The sequence below is a fragment of the Triturus cristatus genome, chromosome 6 (assembly GCF_964204655.1).
Source record: "Triturus cristatus chromosome 6, aTriCri1.1, whole genome shotgun sequence".
NCBI lineage: Eukaryota > Metazoa > Chordata > Amphibia > Caudata > Salamandridae > Triturus > Triturus cristatus.
In genome coordinates, this window is record NC_140589.1 from 1,838,070,120 (window position 1) to 1,838,085,639 (window position 15,520).

At 47.1% G+C, this 15,520-nt stretch overlaps 1 protein-coding gene across 2 annotated transcripts in view; it reads left to right on the forward strand.

The window, feature by feature from the left end:
- CAD (carbamoyl-phosphate synthetase 2, aspartate transcarbamylase, and dihydroorotase) overlaps positions 1 to 15,520 on the forward strand; it is a 399,701-nt gene that overhangs the window by 293,488 nt on the left and 90,693 nt on the right. For both annotated transcript variants that reach the window (XM_085613270.1, XM_085613271.1), the window contains exon 35: positions 4,826 to 4,964. In XM_085613270.1, the coding sequence (XP_085469396.1) occupies positions 4,826 to 4,964 (139 nt within the window). The remainder of the gene's footprint in view (positions 1 to 4,825; positions 4,965 to 15,520) is intronic.

Below are 15,520 nucleotides of genomic sequence, written 5' to 3' on the forward strand. Positions count from 1 at the left end.
ACAGGCTGTTCTCAAAACTCTTTTTCAGACCGCTGCAGCTGGCACTGGTAGCCGCTGCTAATAGAGGGCACTGCTATGTATTCTATGCACAGATATGAATTCAGCAGCCCACATGCCTCGAACTGAATATGCTACTTACCAGTATGCATCTGTTCTTGGCATGTAGGGCTGCTGACATTCATATCGCCCTCCCTCCTCCCCGGCGCCTGTAGCAGCTGCAGCTCTCAGAATTACTGTAAGCATGGTCATCACTTTCTGTATCTACTCCATCACTGCCACAATGGCGAAAAACAATCTGAGGATGGAGAGGATGCCCATGCGCACTGTAGTCCAGGGGAGGAGTCACCTATCCAAGGATACTTCGAAGACTCTTCCAGGACAACAACGTGCAAACATCCGGACCCAACACTAGGCGGCGATCTATGCACAGATATGAATGTCAGCAGCCCTATATGCCAAGAACAGATGCATACTGGTAAGTAGCATATTCAAACACCTGCAAGGAATGCTCAACCAATTTGCCGCCCTCCTCAGCAGGATGCGTCGACAATACACAAATGGGAACTTCATCCCCAGGTTCTCCTGCCATATTTCCAGAAATGGGGATTCCCACAAATAGCTCTTTTTGCCACAGCAGAGAACTCAAAATGCCCAAACTTCGCCCCCGGATTCCAACATCATCTATCCAAAGGCAATGCCCTATGGATGAACTGGTCGGGGATGTTTGCTTACGCTTTTCCGCCTCTCCCGCTCCTTCCATTTCTAGTTTGGAAACCAAGACAGACCTCACTCGCACTAATTCTAGTGGCTCCCACATGGGCTCGTCAACCATGGTTCACCACACTACTGGAACTGTCGGTAGCTCCACACCAAAAATTGCACTTTACTTCCAACCTTCTCACTCAGATCTATGGAGAAGTCAGACATCCAAACCCCAAAGAGCTCAACCTAGCAATTTGGCTCCTGAAGTCCTAGTTTGGATACCTAAATCTACCATCCGATTGTATGACAATTCTTAAGGAAGCAAGAAAACCTACCACTCGAGCATGCTATGCTGCAAAGTGGAAAAGATGTGTTATATATTGTAATAACAACATTGATCCACTAGATGCATCTATACAAAGTATTATTTGTTACCTTTTGCATCTACAGCAAGTTGGATTAGCCTACACATCTATTTGATTACACCTTGCAGCAGTCCCTGCATATCTACAAAACAGACTTTTATCCTTATTTAAAGTCCCATTAATTCAGGCTTTTATGGGAGGCCTTAAAAGAATAATACCACCTGCACCTGTCTGAAACCTGAACATTGTTCTCACACAGCTTATGGGCCCACCTTTTGAGCCATTACACAATTGTGCACTACAATTTCCTTCATGGAAGGTTGCATTTCTAATTGCTATTACTTCATTAAGACATGTTGATGAGCTACAGGCACTAACCTTAGAAGAACCCTTCTTTCAACTGAATATAGATAAAGTAGTTCTTCGTACCAACCCAAAATTCCTTCCAAAAGTTCATTCTGCGTTTCATATTAACCAATCAGTTGAGTTACCTGTGTTTTTTCCGTTACCTGATTCAGTAGCAGAAATGGCTCTACACACACTTGATGTCAAAAGAGCACTATTATACTATATTGATCGAACAAAACATTTTTGTAACGCAAAACAACTTTGTTGCATTTGCTCCACTTCATAAAGGTAATCCTATCTCTGAATCCGGTATTTCTAGATGAATTATTAAATGTACCCAAACTATATTAAAGCTAAAATAACTTTAACAAAACCTCCTAGAGCACATTCTGCACACGAAATGGGAGCATCTATGGCCTTTTAGGTAATATTCCTATAGCGGATATATGCAAGCTATAGGTCTACACCACACATTGTGGATGTATTAGCACGTCGTCAAGCTAATGTAGAACAAGCAGTGCTAAAAACACTTTTCGAACAACTGCAAAACCCACTGGTTAGCCTCTGCTTTTGGAGGGTACTGCTATACAGTCTATACAAAGCATGTGTTCTACAGCACACATGCCTCAAATTGATTGTTACCCTGTAAGCATCTGTTCTTGGCATTTAGAGCTGTAGATTCGTATGCGCCTCTTCCCTGGACACCTATGGTTGTTGCAGTTCAGATTATTCACATTACAAGAATGGACATCTTTATATTATACTTTCTCCACTCTCACCCTCTTATGGGAAAACAATCTAGCAATAGAGTCCATGCCCATGCGCACTATCACCGAAAGGATGAGTCGCCTTACCTCGTGACTGGAAAAGACTTCTTCGAAAAATAACAACTTGCAAACATCTGGACCCAAACACTAGATGGCAGGAGTATGCAAAGCATGTGGATCTACAGCTCTATGTGCCAACAACAGATGCTTACAGGGTAAGTAACATGATCCTTTTCTGTAGTATCCCTGCTATCGCTGCTTCGAGGCATCGTTCCTTACGCTCAACTTCCAGCGCCCTGGCTACAGTGTCGATAGTGTTTAGTGGCCTCTTCAGAGCTGGGCTTCAATGCCTGTTGAGTCCTTTTCCCTTTGTCGCCAGTCTTTCACCATCTAGCCTTTCTCAGAGAGATGCCCTCCACTAGTGTCACTGTGTCAAGTCCTGTGGGGGCTCCTTGTGTTTGAACTTCCCTTTGGTCTATGATTCTATTGGCTCCAAGGCAGTGTTGTGGGACTTGGAGCTAGATGATTTTTAATTGGTTTACCCATTTTTAGGTCTCGCCTGACCCAGCGCATGCGCTGGTCTGGCAAGACATTTTGTGAGGGCTCCAAAAAGTGCTACCAGGCCAGCCTAGAGCTACAGTGCATGTGCGCGCGCGTCGCGCTTTACGAGATTACTTTCACTTTCGCGGCCACACGGCCGCTTTGATATTCTCCGTGAGGCTTCAATAGATTGCAGCAGTTAATGTTTAGTTATGCAACTGTTGCATGGCTAAACACTTGTAAGGTCCCAAAAGCGAGACCTATTGGCTATGCCAATGCTTGTTTATGTTTGTTGCCTGAGGGCAGTTTGGAAGTTCTCTCTTGTGTCTCGTTGACGGAACCTTTGGCTCCACCATGACTGCTTCTCCCTAGTCTTTGATCTTTCGGCTTGCGCCACCTCTGTGCCCACGTTGTCCTCCTTCACTCAACAGCCAGAGTTCCCCCAATGACGAGCTCCTTTTCTTTTCGCCCCGAAATGGTGGCGAACTGTCTGCCTCTTCATTGCTCTGGTCCTTAGCGCCTTTGGAAGGAACTCTGTTCATGCTTTGTAGCCTCAGGCACTGCAGTGTCTCTGCAGACAAAGGTTGCAGACTTGATGTTTAACCTTGTGGGCAAACATATGACACTTGATACAGAACCTAATAGGAATATTCTCCATTTCCCTTGGCGGTATCTGCCCCCTGCCATTGCATGCTCACAGTGGTGGGCTTCTGTTTTTTTCGGTTATTTCTCTTCTATCTCTCACACTCTCTCTCTATCTGGATGCCTTTTGTAGCGGAATTTCTTCTTGGTGTCCTCAACAATTGATTAAATTTCAGGTTTTTTTTTTCTGTGGTCCTCCGTTTCAGATGATGCTTCCAATCCTAATATTAGGAAAAGGAATCTGAAGGTGGTGAACACACAGAGGGGCCGTTAGTGTGCTTTTCTGGCGTCATGAAGGGAGTAACCTTGCACCAAATGGCCACAGACGAGACCCATAAAAATACCCAGAGAGAAAAAGAGGACTAAGAGCGTTCCAAACCCAACCACTGGATCAAGGACTCCAATCTTTTTTGTAATGAGGGCTACTTATGTTCAATGACAATCATGCCACAGTAATATTAGTATGGTAATAGTGACCACATTAGACAAGATCACATCAGTGGCCATTCCATGCAGGATTACCAGCAGGGATTACCTCCGTGCATCAGCAAGAATACCAGCAGTGATGTGAAAATGGCTTTATCAACCTGGAATGAATCCGGATAGGACCGCTATAGCTGCAATGTCCTGGCACCAAGGAAATAATTTTAGTAATATCTCCCCAATATTTCATGATTTATTGCTCCAATATCCTCTTTATATTTTGGAAATCCAGCTATTTCCAAACATCTGCTAAGCGTATAAGTTCGGAATTTACAAATTTCTATCAAATATGCGTTTTTCGGTTTGACAAATATTAGTTCAATCAAGCAAAAGCCTTTTCTTTAGAAGGTTTGGCTGCAGCAGAGGCAGGGTAGCTAATCGCGGGTAGCTGGAGAGCCACCAATAGCTCACAAGCTATTTGTCAGAGAAGCCTGCAATAGATGGTGGAATAATGCACAGCACGTGAATCCATAAAATTCTTAAAGTTGCAAAACTACTCCTGGTAAGTATCTCATTTCGTTACCTGTAGCTGCAGTTCTCCATGGTTGTCCCTTTATTATATACACATATGACCTTCCCTCCTCCCCTTTAATGAGACTCTTTCACTTATATTAGTAGCGAGCTGAAAAAACCTTGCAGTTAGTGCTCTGGTTGGGAGAAAAGCTCAATGTCTTGATCCCCAACTAGTCATAGGTTGGATCATAAAATGTGGACAGTCTACATATAAATTATGGCTGTTGCAATTTTTAGTACTGTACTGTAATAATATCCATCTAGAATTTCAGCCTATCAATCTAGACTTTTTAAATGGAGAACTGTAGTTAATCATAAATGTTTTCACAAACCTGTTGTTTCAAACATTGTTTGTCATTTGCTTTTGTACTTTCCTAATACTCCTAATTTGTTCTCTGCCGTGAATGGTATAATGGTGCACTATACGTTTTTCCCACTTATGGTCTAAATTCTGTGATTTTACAGACTCCAGAACACCGCCATACAGTGCAGAGCGAGGTTATCCGCAGCAGAGCTCCGAGTCCCCGCAGGATGGGCCCCGCTGGGGATGGACGCTTCCACTTGCCTCCCCGGATACATCGCGCATCTGACCCAGGCTTTCCAGGTAAGAAACTGCTTTCCGCAAGGCATGCCTACCAGTGAACTGTAATCGTCTCCATGTTCCTCTGCAGCATGTTCACCTGCTGGAATGATCTGTATTAGCACCGCATCCTCTAAAAAACAATCCTTGTTTTCAGAATCTTGGGGTGCTGTCAAAGAGCTTATGTCTTTCTTTATTGCTACAAGTGAAAATCTTTAGCACCCTGCTCTATTTATGGCCTTGGATGTGGCAGTAGCTTCTTTTTAACTTGAGCATGTCCAGGTTATCCTCTCCCCACTTAAGCACGTGTGAATCATTGTGTCCTGCATTTACTACCATACTGAGGGAGGTACAACCGTGGGGGTGGAAGTGATTTGGCATTGCTTCGATTGTCTATGACAAGTCGGTGCTGCATTAATTGCGTTAAGCTTAGCAGGTTCAAAGAGGACTGAGGACATAAATGAGCTCTGATACTGCCACATTCATATCTCAAATCTTGCCATTGGCTTACCCTTCATAATAAGCAACATTTCTGAAACTTTCCCTAGCATTTGAAAACATCCTTTAAAGTGATTTTTGCTTAACGCATCGCTGTATGCTGCTAGTTATGCTTAACACTTGTTCATGACCACCTTTGGATGTTCATCCATCTCGAATTTGTTCACATTTTTCTATGGAGCAAATTTGAAGACCTTTCTTCAGCCCCCTTTTCACTTTTGGGCATGTGAGAGCATGAGTTAGATTGTAGACATTCTGGATGGGGATTCTCCTCTTCAGGCTGTCGACCTACAACCTACCCCAAAACCTGTGTGTATTTCTCTCTTACTACCTCTTTCTCTCTCTGAGTATTCCAAGTCCCTGCATGTAGTCATTCCATGACTGAGAGGGTATTTCTGTTTCTGTGATTCGTATGGTCTGTGTATTTTTGGGCTCACTCTGCATGTTTTCGGTTCCAGTCTGACTGTTGCCTTCATGGTGTGGGTCATCTCACAGGAGGTCCACATGGTTAGGGGTAATCTAGTTAAGTCTTGTGGTCTTTTACGAATCGATGCGTGTGTGTGTTGTGGTTCTTGTGTGAGAATTATGGAATGTGTGTTTATCTGTCTGCAACCTAGTCCGATAAGTGGAATATATCCCTTCTAAGTGCTCATTTTTCAAAATAGCTACAGTAAAGATGTTACAGATTTCTTTTTTTAATGTTTTTATTACACACACACACACTTCTATTTGCACTATTCCTTAATTTTTTCAGTAGTTTGGACAAGGAAATACATTTACAGTTGAAGTCCTGTGCACACTGTTTGATGCAGATGTGAGCTTTCCATAGAATTGGAATTTTGATTGTAAAAAACAAAGATCTGAACTCCGTTTTCTACTTTCATAAGATGGTCAGATGATTGGTCTGTGTGGACGGGCCTTTTTGAGCAGTTCTTTGTAATCCTTCAGTTTGCATATCTCACTAGTAAGGATATAGAGCGTTTCTTAAGGCATGCATACCAAATGCGCCTCTCCTCCCTCCCCTTTCAATCACCAAGCCGCACTTTTAGTTCTGGGGTACATTGGTAATGTCCCAAGCATTGGGGTCCCTAATTGGTAATCTTGGTCATTGAGCTATTGCTTACAAATCAATTGTATCTGTTGCAATACAGATCTGAGCATTGTTGTGTTGTTGAGAATTGCCATACTGCATGACTTGTATTAATTTAAAGCTGATTTAAGCACAGGTGCACGAGTTAATAGCTCCACGTGCTTTGCACATCCATGGACTTGTGTGCTTGTTGCAGAAGTGAAGTCCTAAGGATTGCTATGATTTTATTGTATCCAGAAAACACCTACCAGACTTCTACATATCCGCATAATGACACCGTGGTTAAAATTGCAGGGCCTCTGCTGTGAAAGATATTTTTCAGAAGGTTGTGTTAAGGTAATTAGTTTAGCATACAATTCAGCTAGTTTAACAGCCACTTATAATATGGAGTGAGAAATGCTAGCCTGTTCTGTTCTCAAATCTGTTCTCCATATACAGCCTCATTCCGTATCCTCAATGTCATTTGATTTTGCTCGAATTTCTTCTTCTAGCATTGTAACCAAGTGTTAATGGATTGACCATCTGGCTTAATCTGCCATTGTCTGGTTTACTGCCTTGACTTGAATTGTTAAAAATCCCACTGTAATACCTGTCCGATGTATTCTAAGCCGCATCTTCCTCGTTCCCGGTTCATTCTTTCAATGAGGATAAATGTGTGTGAGATACAAGGGAATATGCAGCAATGTTTAGATTTGGTGGGGAAATTGGTAAAGAACATATTCTCTTGAAAACATTCTTGTTCCAAACTCCTAGAGGTGATCAAATCTGTAAAGGTTTCAGAGATTGAATCTTAGCTTAGTCTTGAGAAAGATGTAGAGTACTTGTCGTTTAATTGTTGGTACCTCAAGGTGATTTATTTGTGCTGTACGTTTACCTGTACCTAAAGCTCCTCTGCAGTGTGACCACACGGCCGTCTGTAAACATGACCTGTTAATGTCTATTGTCTCCAGTCTTCAGAAAGCAGGCAACAACCAGGATCCTCCAATGGGCTGGTAAAATCAATTTGGCATGAAAAGGATGTTCTGAAAGGAGGGTGGGAATACTAATTTTGCATGATCAATCATCTACTTTACAAAGGATTCCTTTAATTGTCAGGGAAAGGAAACGTTTTGCCAATATGCTAATCTCTTGATTGGAACCATTGTGTCACACAAAATGTGCTGGTTGAGAGAACCCTGAGCTGACTCAGTAAGAATAAAAGTAAAATGATCAAAGTCTCTGTTCCTGAATTAAGCACAGAAAGAGTGGTAATGTGGAATCCATTGTTGGTTGGTCAGCTTTTAGCACGTTAATCTACACATGACCGGACTTGAGCCTTTAGTACAGGTTTAGTTAATGAATGTAGTATGTTTTAGAGGTTAAGGAGCCTGCTACACTCAAAAATTGAAACAGTTGGGTGCTGCACTAAGTTGCTTTAAACATAGGCACATTTTTCGAAACATGCAGTATCTGTTGAAGGGGTAGCAAATAGTCTCATGCAGAGAATGCACTTGGTCAAGCTCCAGGAATGGTTAAAAATGAAGGCAAACCACTCCTGGGTCCAGGGATTAAGTCCTCATGGAGAAGTAGGGCAGTTTGTGGGGGAGCTGCACCCCCCACAACACTGGTCAGCCCGTTCTGGGGACACAAAAGGAAAGAGATGCAAATTTAACCTGCCCCCCCTCCCTTACAAAACAATATGGATTGCTTCTGGCCAGGAGGGGTGCATATTCAATGAGCATCCAAAGCTGCTTTTCTACATCAAGTAGTCCGCCCCTTTTCTTTACCTTCAATGCCAGGTGTCTGTGCCCAATCAGGTAGTTGCATGGTGGTGTTCTTTGTGGGCTCCAGAGGAGACCTCTGGCCTCCTGGAGTCCCTGCCAGTTCTCCTTGCCTGCACCTCTTGTATAGTGCGCAGGAGCCGGCACATCTGTCTGAAAGAAGCTGATGCCCTCTCCCCACAACCCTACTCTGTGGGCAATGCACCCAACCATGGAATTGCTTTGACCCAGCAGATAGGGTCCCCGGGACCCTTTATGCGCCGGCCCCTGTGGAGATGTGGGGCCTGGAGGCAAACTATGCAAGAGGCGGGGCCCCATGCACATACACTCCCCTTTAAATATTAAATAAGGAGGTTGCGCTGATCCCCGGGGCATGGCTGACCATAGTGGTATTTTGACAAAGTAGCAGCGATGCGCCACATGCTTTGTTTTAATTTTTTCACGTTTTCATTTTTCTCCTCAGGACAGCATTCATAGGCCCGTTTCCCTATCCCCCATAGGGCTGATTTTTCATGGTTAGTCTCCTTTTTCTCCTGGTGACCAGCCCAATGTTCAGTTTGTCTGATGCTTTCCCAACGAACATGCTTTTTTCAAAATGTTCTTTATTCCTTGTAGAGAATGAAAAACTCAGTAAGTTTTGGTTGAATTTTTACTGAGAGTTGACTTGATTGTTTATTTGATTACTTTAATTTTTAAACTTGAAGGAAACACGTTTGAGTCTGTAGATAGGTCATGCGAGTTCTCACACGGATTGTCTGGTTACCGACAAGTGTCAATTCCATGGCTCATGATGCATCCATCTGAAGATCTATTGGAATGTTACTGGAGGGAACCAAAAGCTAATATGCAATACAAGATACTTGGAAGAAAGTTTGTTGCTCTTTTCTGTGACTTGCTTAGTCGGCCCACTCTTTAATGAAGAGCTGACAGTAATGTGTAGGCGGCGGTCTGCGAAAGGACGCAAGGTATTCCCACGATATCTGATCTTCGATAAAAGTGTGACTATAAGACTGCACTACTCACAGGAACCGCATGACTTTTGACGACAAAAAAACAGGGAAATTCCTCTGGACACAAGACCAAGACAGGTACGAGCACTAGAGGCTCACACGTGTGTATGGAGGGAATGCACATAAGAGCAGGGATTAAAAAAATCTAGCCCTGACGAAGGCCCCAGACCCGATTGGGCTCTTAGGGTGGGCCATGGGGTATATATTAAATCCCTGTTCTATTGTTTATTTATATCTCGAGTACCCAACCAATAAAGGCATTTTTGGGTTTACCTGAATGTATTTTTATAACTCACTATTCTGGATCCCTGCTTGTCCAGTTTTTACTTTATATAAGAACTCCCATTCTATCTATGGTTGAGTGTGCCCTGGTGGTATCACCTTACCAGGGTGTGGATAGGCACTAATGATAAAGCATGTCACGATAAGTTAGTGAGACGCCTATTCCAATATCTTTGAATATCGCAGAGGTGGCAAACAAACATCCTCAAATGTAGTGGGACCCCTTTCCATCCTTCATAATTATCAGTTGCTATTGTGTATAACTAAGGTAATGTGGAAAATGAATTTCTATACTTCGCTGTGTACCCATGGAGGACCAAGAGGGCACATGTTGCATGGACGTGTTTCCCAGACACAGGCAGTGACGTGCTCCTTTGTGATCAGCTTTTCTGAGTGGCGTGCATTTGCAGTGATGCAGTAATGGGAGTGTGGCAAGGATTAGGCCCTTCTAGATTGATGCAGTGGTTTGGCCAGATAGAGGGAGAATATTCTTAAGCCTGTTTAGGTTTTATTTCATAAAAGTTGGTCACACAATCAATGTTAGGCTCCGTGTGGACTCTGCTTCTTAAGCTAAATGTGATTACATGATCAGGGTGGAGCAGATATGCAGGGAGAATGAAGAAAAGGCAGTTCTGGAGTTTTGATGACTGTTAAGTGATATGGGACATTCTGGGAACTGTTTGAGGCCTTCACCTTTGACCCTCAATTAGCACCTTTGTGACACATTCATCATTTGCTTGCCAATTGTTTTTCCCTTTCCGAGTGGAGCATTGAGGTGTGGCTGCCTTTCCCAGTGGGCTATTGTGCATTTAAAATTGTTTAAATCATAAATTTGCGACAATAAGAAAACTGGTCTCCTCACTATACTGCTCCCAATCTTCTGGCCTTCTACAAAGTTGAATTTCCCTTTCAGTAGACTACTGAAACTAATCTAGTGGAACTGCACTTTGTTGCTACCTTATTTACTAGGAAGTTGTACAACAAAGATTGTTTAAAATCTGTGCCAAGTGTTTGTCACCAGCTAATTGTTGCCTGATTGTGTGGTGGCCAATGTTATGGAACTTCCAATTCTTCAGTTATTCCCTAACCACTTTCCACAACTTCTGCCTGCTACTCCTGCTGCATTTCACTTGAAAGTGTGTGTTCGTAAAACGTGTGGCTGTAAATATGCATGCTTTGCATACTCCTACCATCTAGTGTTTTATCCGGACATTACAAGTTGCATTTCTGTGAAGAAGCTTCGAGTCACAAGACGTAGACTCTTCCATTAGTCCACAATGCTCAGGGGTATCTGAAAGAGACACGTTAGTGATAGATTCCTTACCTTAGAATATCCCCAGGCGTCGGACTGGATCCAGAAAGCGTTCGTCAGCAGTACCCCTGCGCGTCGGTAGGCGTCGTCGTGCGGCTCCGCGTACATCGCTGGCGTCGTAGTCGCAGAGATGACGTAGTCGGAGCTACTTAGACGTGCCCATGCGCGCTGACGTCTGTTCCCTTTTCTTTTTCCGCGCCAGCAAGCGCAGATCCGAGAGAGAGCGGTACTCCTAGTCAATAAATTTGACTTGTATATGAGACGACTTTATATTTTTTTTTTGTCCAGAATTCTACTTTTGGTGCAGTAGGGATGACCGAGTTTAAGTCCTGTTGGGACTGCCGTCGGAACCATGTCGGTGACGGACCCGCTCAACGTGTGTCTCTTCTGCTTGGGGCACGCTATCTCCCGAGGTGTGCCCAGATTGTCGGGCCATGGCACAGAAGGCTTGCGGGGGAGCGTTTCCAGAAGTTGTTGGGGGCCCGGCACTGGGTACGACGCCGCTCAAGGTCCCGCTCCTGTAGGGAGGCCGAGGGATCGCTGGCGCAGCCGAGGGATCGCTGGCGCAGCCGACACCATCGTTCATCGGAATCAGGGACAGGTAAGTCCAAGCGCCATAAAAGGTCGAAGGAGCGGCGTGGCTCTTAGTTTACCCCTCACCGGTCGAGGGACTCGGTGAAGGGGGCGGGTGGTCGCTCCCCCGTGGCTCCTTTGGGGCCTCCGTTGTTGCCTGCGGCTTACTTGCATATTTGGGGACAATACGTACCTCCGTAACAAGTATAGGTACTTCTGTCAGCAACATGGGCCGTTTCCTTGTCCCATCGGGTCCCTCCAGAGCGCCTTTGGGCTCTGCGGACCCCTTGGGTGGTTCTGCCCCCGTGCCGCCGCCTTTGACCAGAGTACGCCGGCAAGATACCCTGTGGCGACGTTGGCTCTGGCCTGGTCGCTGCACTGCCGTTGGCTCCGGCCGCGACACTGCTGTTGGCCTCGGCCGCGACACTGCCTAGGCGCGGCAGTTGGCTCCGGCCTCGGCGCCGCCTTCGAATCCGGCATCGGCTCTGGTCTCGGCGCAGCCTGCAGTACCAGCATCGGCGCCGGCCTCGGTGACACCGTGGCATCACAGCCTCTTTGCCGGCAACGGTTTCATTGCCTCCAGGGCCTGTTTATATCAAGCCTGCCTTGTCCTGCCTCCAATCCCTATTCCTGATCAAAAGGGGGTACTAGGAGGGGTCTGAGGACCTTCTCGCAGCTCGCTTTGAGGATGATCTAAACTAGATTGACAATATGGAGAATCCCAGTAAACTGAAATTCTCTTAAAACCCTGATACACTGTCCCCCTCCTCCGTAGCTACGGAGGTGGTGGGTACATTATGTGATATGGCGTAAGGGAGGCTCCTTACCTAAAATTCCCTTCCGTGCCTATCAGGGCAATCTCCTCACTGCAGTGCTTCAGCAGCGGCCTCCTCTACAGAACCACTGCTACCCTTCAATAACGCACTTTAAACGTAACACAGGGGCGCCTGTGCATACAAGGCATCCCCAGTTTCATCGCACAGCACCTACCACCAGAGTGTCTTGTGGTCCAGGGCTCTGCTTCTCCAAGGGCCTTTTGGCCCTCTATTCCAATTCTGTGTGGGACACGGTGGCACAGGTGCTGCTACAGTGTCTAGCGGAGGCTTGGATGGTGCTCTCCCACGCAATTGGCGAGGGCAAAGATGCAGCAGGATTCCCCGCATCCTCCATAGGCAGAGCAATTTGTATAACAGCAGGGTGGGTCCCAGGGGTAGCGGGCAGGTCAGTCCACCGCCACCCCTACCACTGCTGCCTCATGACCTTCCTAGTCTACTGTTTCAGTCCACGGTTTCAGGCCCACCACACGCCAGTGGGCGGCAGGATTCGCCATCACCTCCCCCACTGGTGCCCCATCACTTTGGACTGGTGGGTTCTGCAAACAGTCCGAAGAGGCTACTCCTCCCCTTCGAGACTACTCCTCCTGCTATGCCACGTCAGTACCACTGCTATCGGCGGATCACTTGACGCTTTGTAAACCGGAAGTTGTGGCACCCTTGGCCTAGAGGGCCATCGAGCATGTTTTAGACCTTCGGAGCGTTAATAGTTTCCTAGACCCGAAAGGCAGAGGGTAGCTTTCCACTTGCAGGACGCCTACTTCCACATTCTGCAGGCCCACCAGCGTTGCCTGCGGTTCACGGTTGGCCACTAGCATTTTCAGTTCACCGAGATCCCCTTTGGGACTTACCAGCACCCCTCGGGTGTTCACTAAAGTGATGGCGGTGGTTGCAGCTCGTCTGCGCAGATCAGGGGTTTGGCTTTCCCTATCTCGACGACTGGTTGTTGAAGGCGGGCTCGCCCCAGGCAGTCGTCTCCCACTTCCAGACTACTGTCAACGTGCTGCAGTCGCATCTGGTTCCCTCTCAGAAGCTCCTCTTCATCGGAGCAGTTCTGGACACTGCGCAATTTCGGGTTTATCCTCCCGAACAGCGAGTCTGGGACATTCGGGCTATGATTCCGTTCTTTCAGCCCTTGTCTTGGATTTCGGTCAGGAAAACACTGAGGCTGAAGGGCCTTATGGCCTCCTGCTGATCAATCATGCCAGATGGCATATGCGGGCTCTGCAGTGGGACCTGAAGTTCCAGTGGGCGCAGCATCAGGGACACCTGTCCGACTACGTCCAGATCTCAGGGGGCACTGCACAAGACTTGCAGTGGTGGTTCACTGACCAGAATTGGGTCAGCGGCAGCTCCCTCCCTCAACCGGAGCACACAGTGGTGACTGACGCGTACCTCCTGGGATGAGGCGGCCACATGGGAGAGGCAGAGATCAGAGGTCTCTGGTCTGAAGCGGAGTCCAAGCTCCATATCAGCCTTTTGGAGCTCAGGGCGATCCTACTTGCACTCAAAGCATTCCTTCCCTCTGTCAAGGGGAGAGCGGGTGGGGTCGTGGACCCTCGATCAGGAGTCTCTGCGCCTCTGGCCTTGGCTGGAATGCCAGGGCATTCTCCTGGTGGTTCAACACTTGGCAGGTTCTTTGTACGCCAGGGCGGGCGCGCTCAGCCGTCTGTGCATGATGCATCACGAATGGCATCTTCACGCGTAGGTGGCGCAAGGTCTCTTTCAACAGTGGGGAGGACCTTGGTTCGATCTATACGACGCCGAAGAGACCGCGCAATGTCCGCAGTTCTGCGCGTTGGAGTTTCCAAGGTGGCACTCGCTCGGCAACGCTTTTCGGTGCGAGTGTAGTTGCGGTCTTTTGTACACCTTTCCGCCTATACCACTTCTACCCAGAGTGCTGATGAAGATCAGACGCGTCCGGGCCTGAGTCATTCTTGTGGCACCGGCCTGGACTAGAGGAGTTTCGTATACCGAGCTACTCAGTATGAGCATAGATCCCCCGATACGGCTGCCTCTTTGGGAGGATCTTCCGTCGCAGCAGCAGGGGACGGTCCTCCACCGAACCTGTCCAGCCTCCACCTCCTTGCGTGGAGATTGTGCGGCGACAGTTGATTCCATTTGCCGGAAGTCTGTGATGTGCTTTTGGCAGCCAGGCGTCCCTCAACTAAGACTGTATACGCCAGCAGGTGGAACAAATTTGTGGCATGGTGCACAGTGAAAGCTGTAAATCCCCTTTCTGCCCCTCTTTTTCAGGTCCTATTGTTCCTTCTCTCTTTGGCCCAGCAGGGCTCTGCTCTGGGCACTATTCAGGGCTACCTTTCTGCTCTTTCAGCCTTTCTCCGGCTGCCTGATCAGCTCTCTCTTTACAAGTCCCCTGTGGTCAAAGGATTTCTCACAGGCCTTACTCCCCTTTTCCCTCCTATTGCTTTTGTGATACCTCAGTGGTGAACCTGAGTTCGAGGCATATGAGCTGCAGATTACACACTGTGCATAGATCGACATCTGGTGTTGGGCCCGGATGTTTGCAGTTGTTTTTCCTCTTGGAAAGTCTTTGGAAGTCACGAGGTATGTGACTTCTCCTTTGGATCGTATTGCGCATGGGCTTCGGCTCCATCCTCAGATTGTTTTTTTCCGCCATCGGGCTCGAATGTGATCTTCGCGCTCCGGTTCCGAACAGCTTCCAGTTCTCCAATCGACGCACAATCCTCACCCCAATTCGCGGTATTGTTTTCAATCGCGATCCCCACACTCGGCGCGGCTCTCATCGATCAAGACCTTCGATTCCAGTCGACGATGGCCTTCGGGCTTACCCAAGCTCCGGTCCTGGCTAATGGAAAGGACTCCCTTCAAGAAGTGCCCTCGATGTGGGTCCAAATTCCCCCACACCGACCTTCACGAAGTATGTAACCTCTGCCTCTCCCCTGAACACGAGGCTCGAGACTGTCCGGCGTGCAAGTCCTTCCGGTCCAAGAAAACCATTCGAGACTGAAGAGCACGAAGAACTATGGCACACTCGTCGACAGCGATTCCAGACGACACACTGACTAGGGCCTCGTCAGCGCCTCCGAATCCGACGATTCAGATGTGGAGGACATCACTTCGGCACAGAGGGTCGTGAGTACCGAAATCCCCCCCCCCCCCCAACACACTCGACGGCACTGAAAAAGGCTTCGGTCACGCCTTCGCCCCCGGGCCTAGGCACGACCAAGAACATAGCTT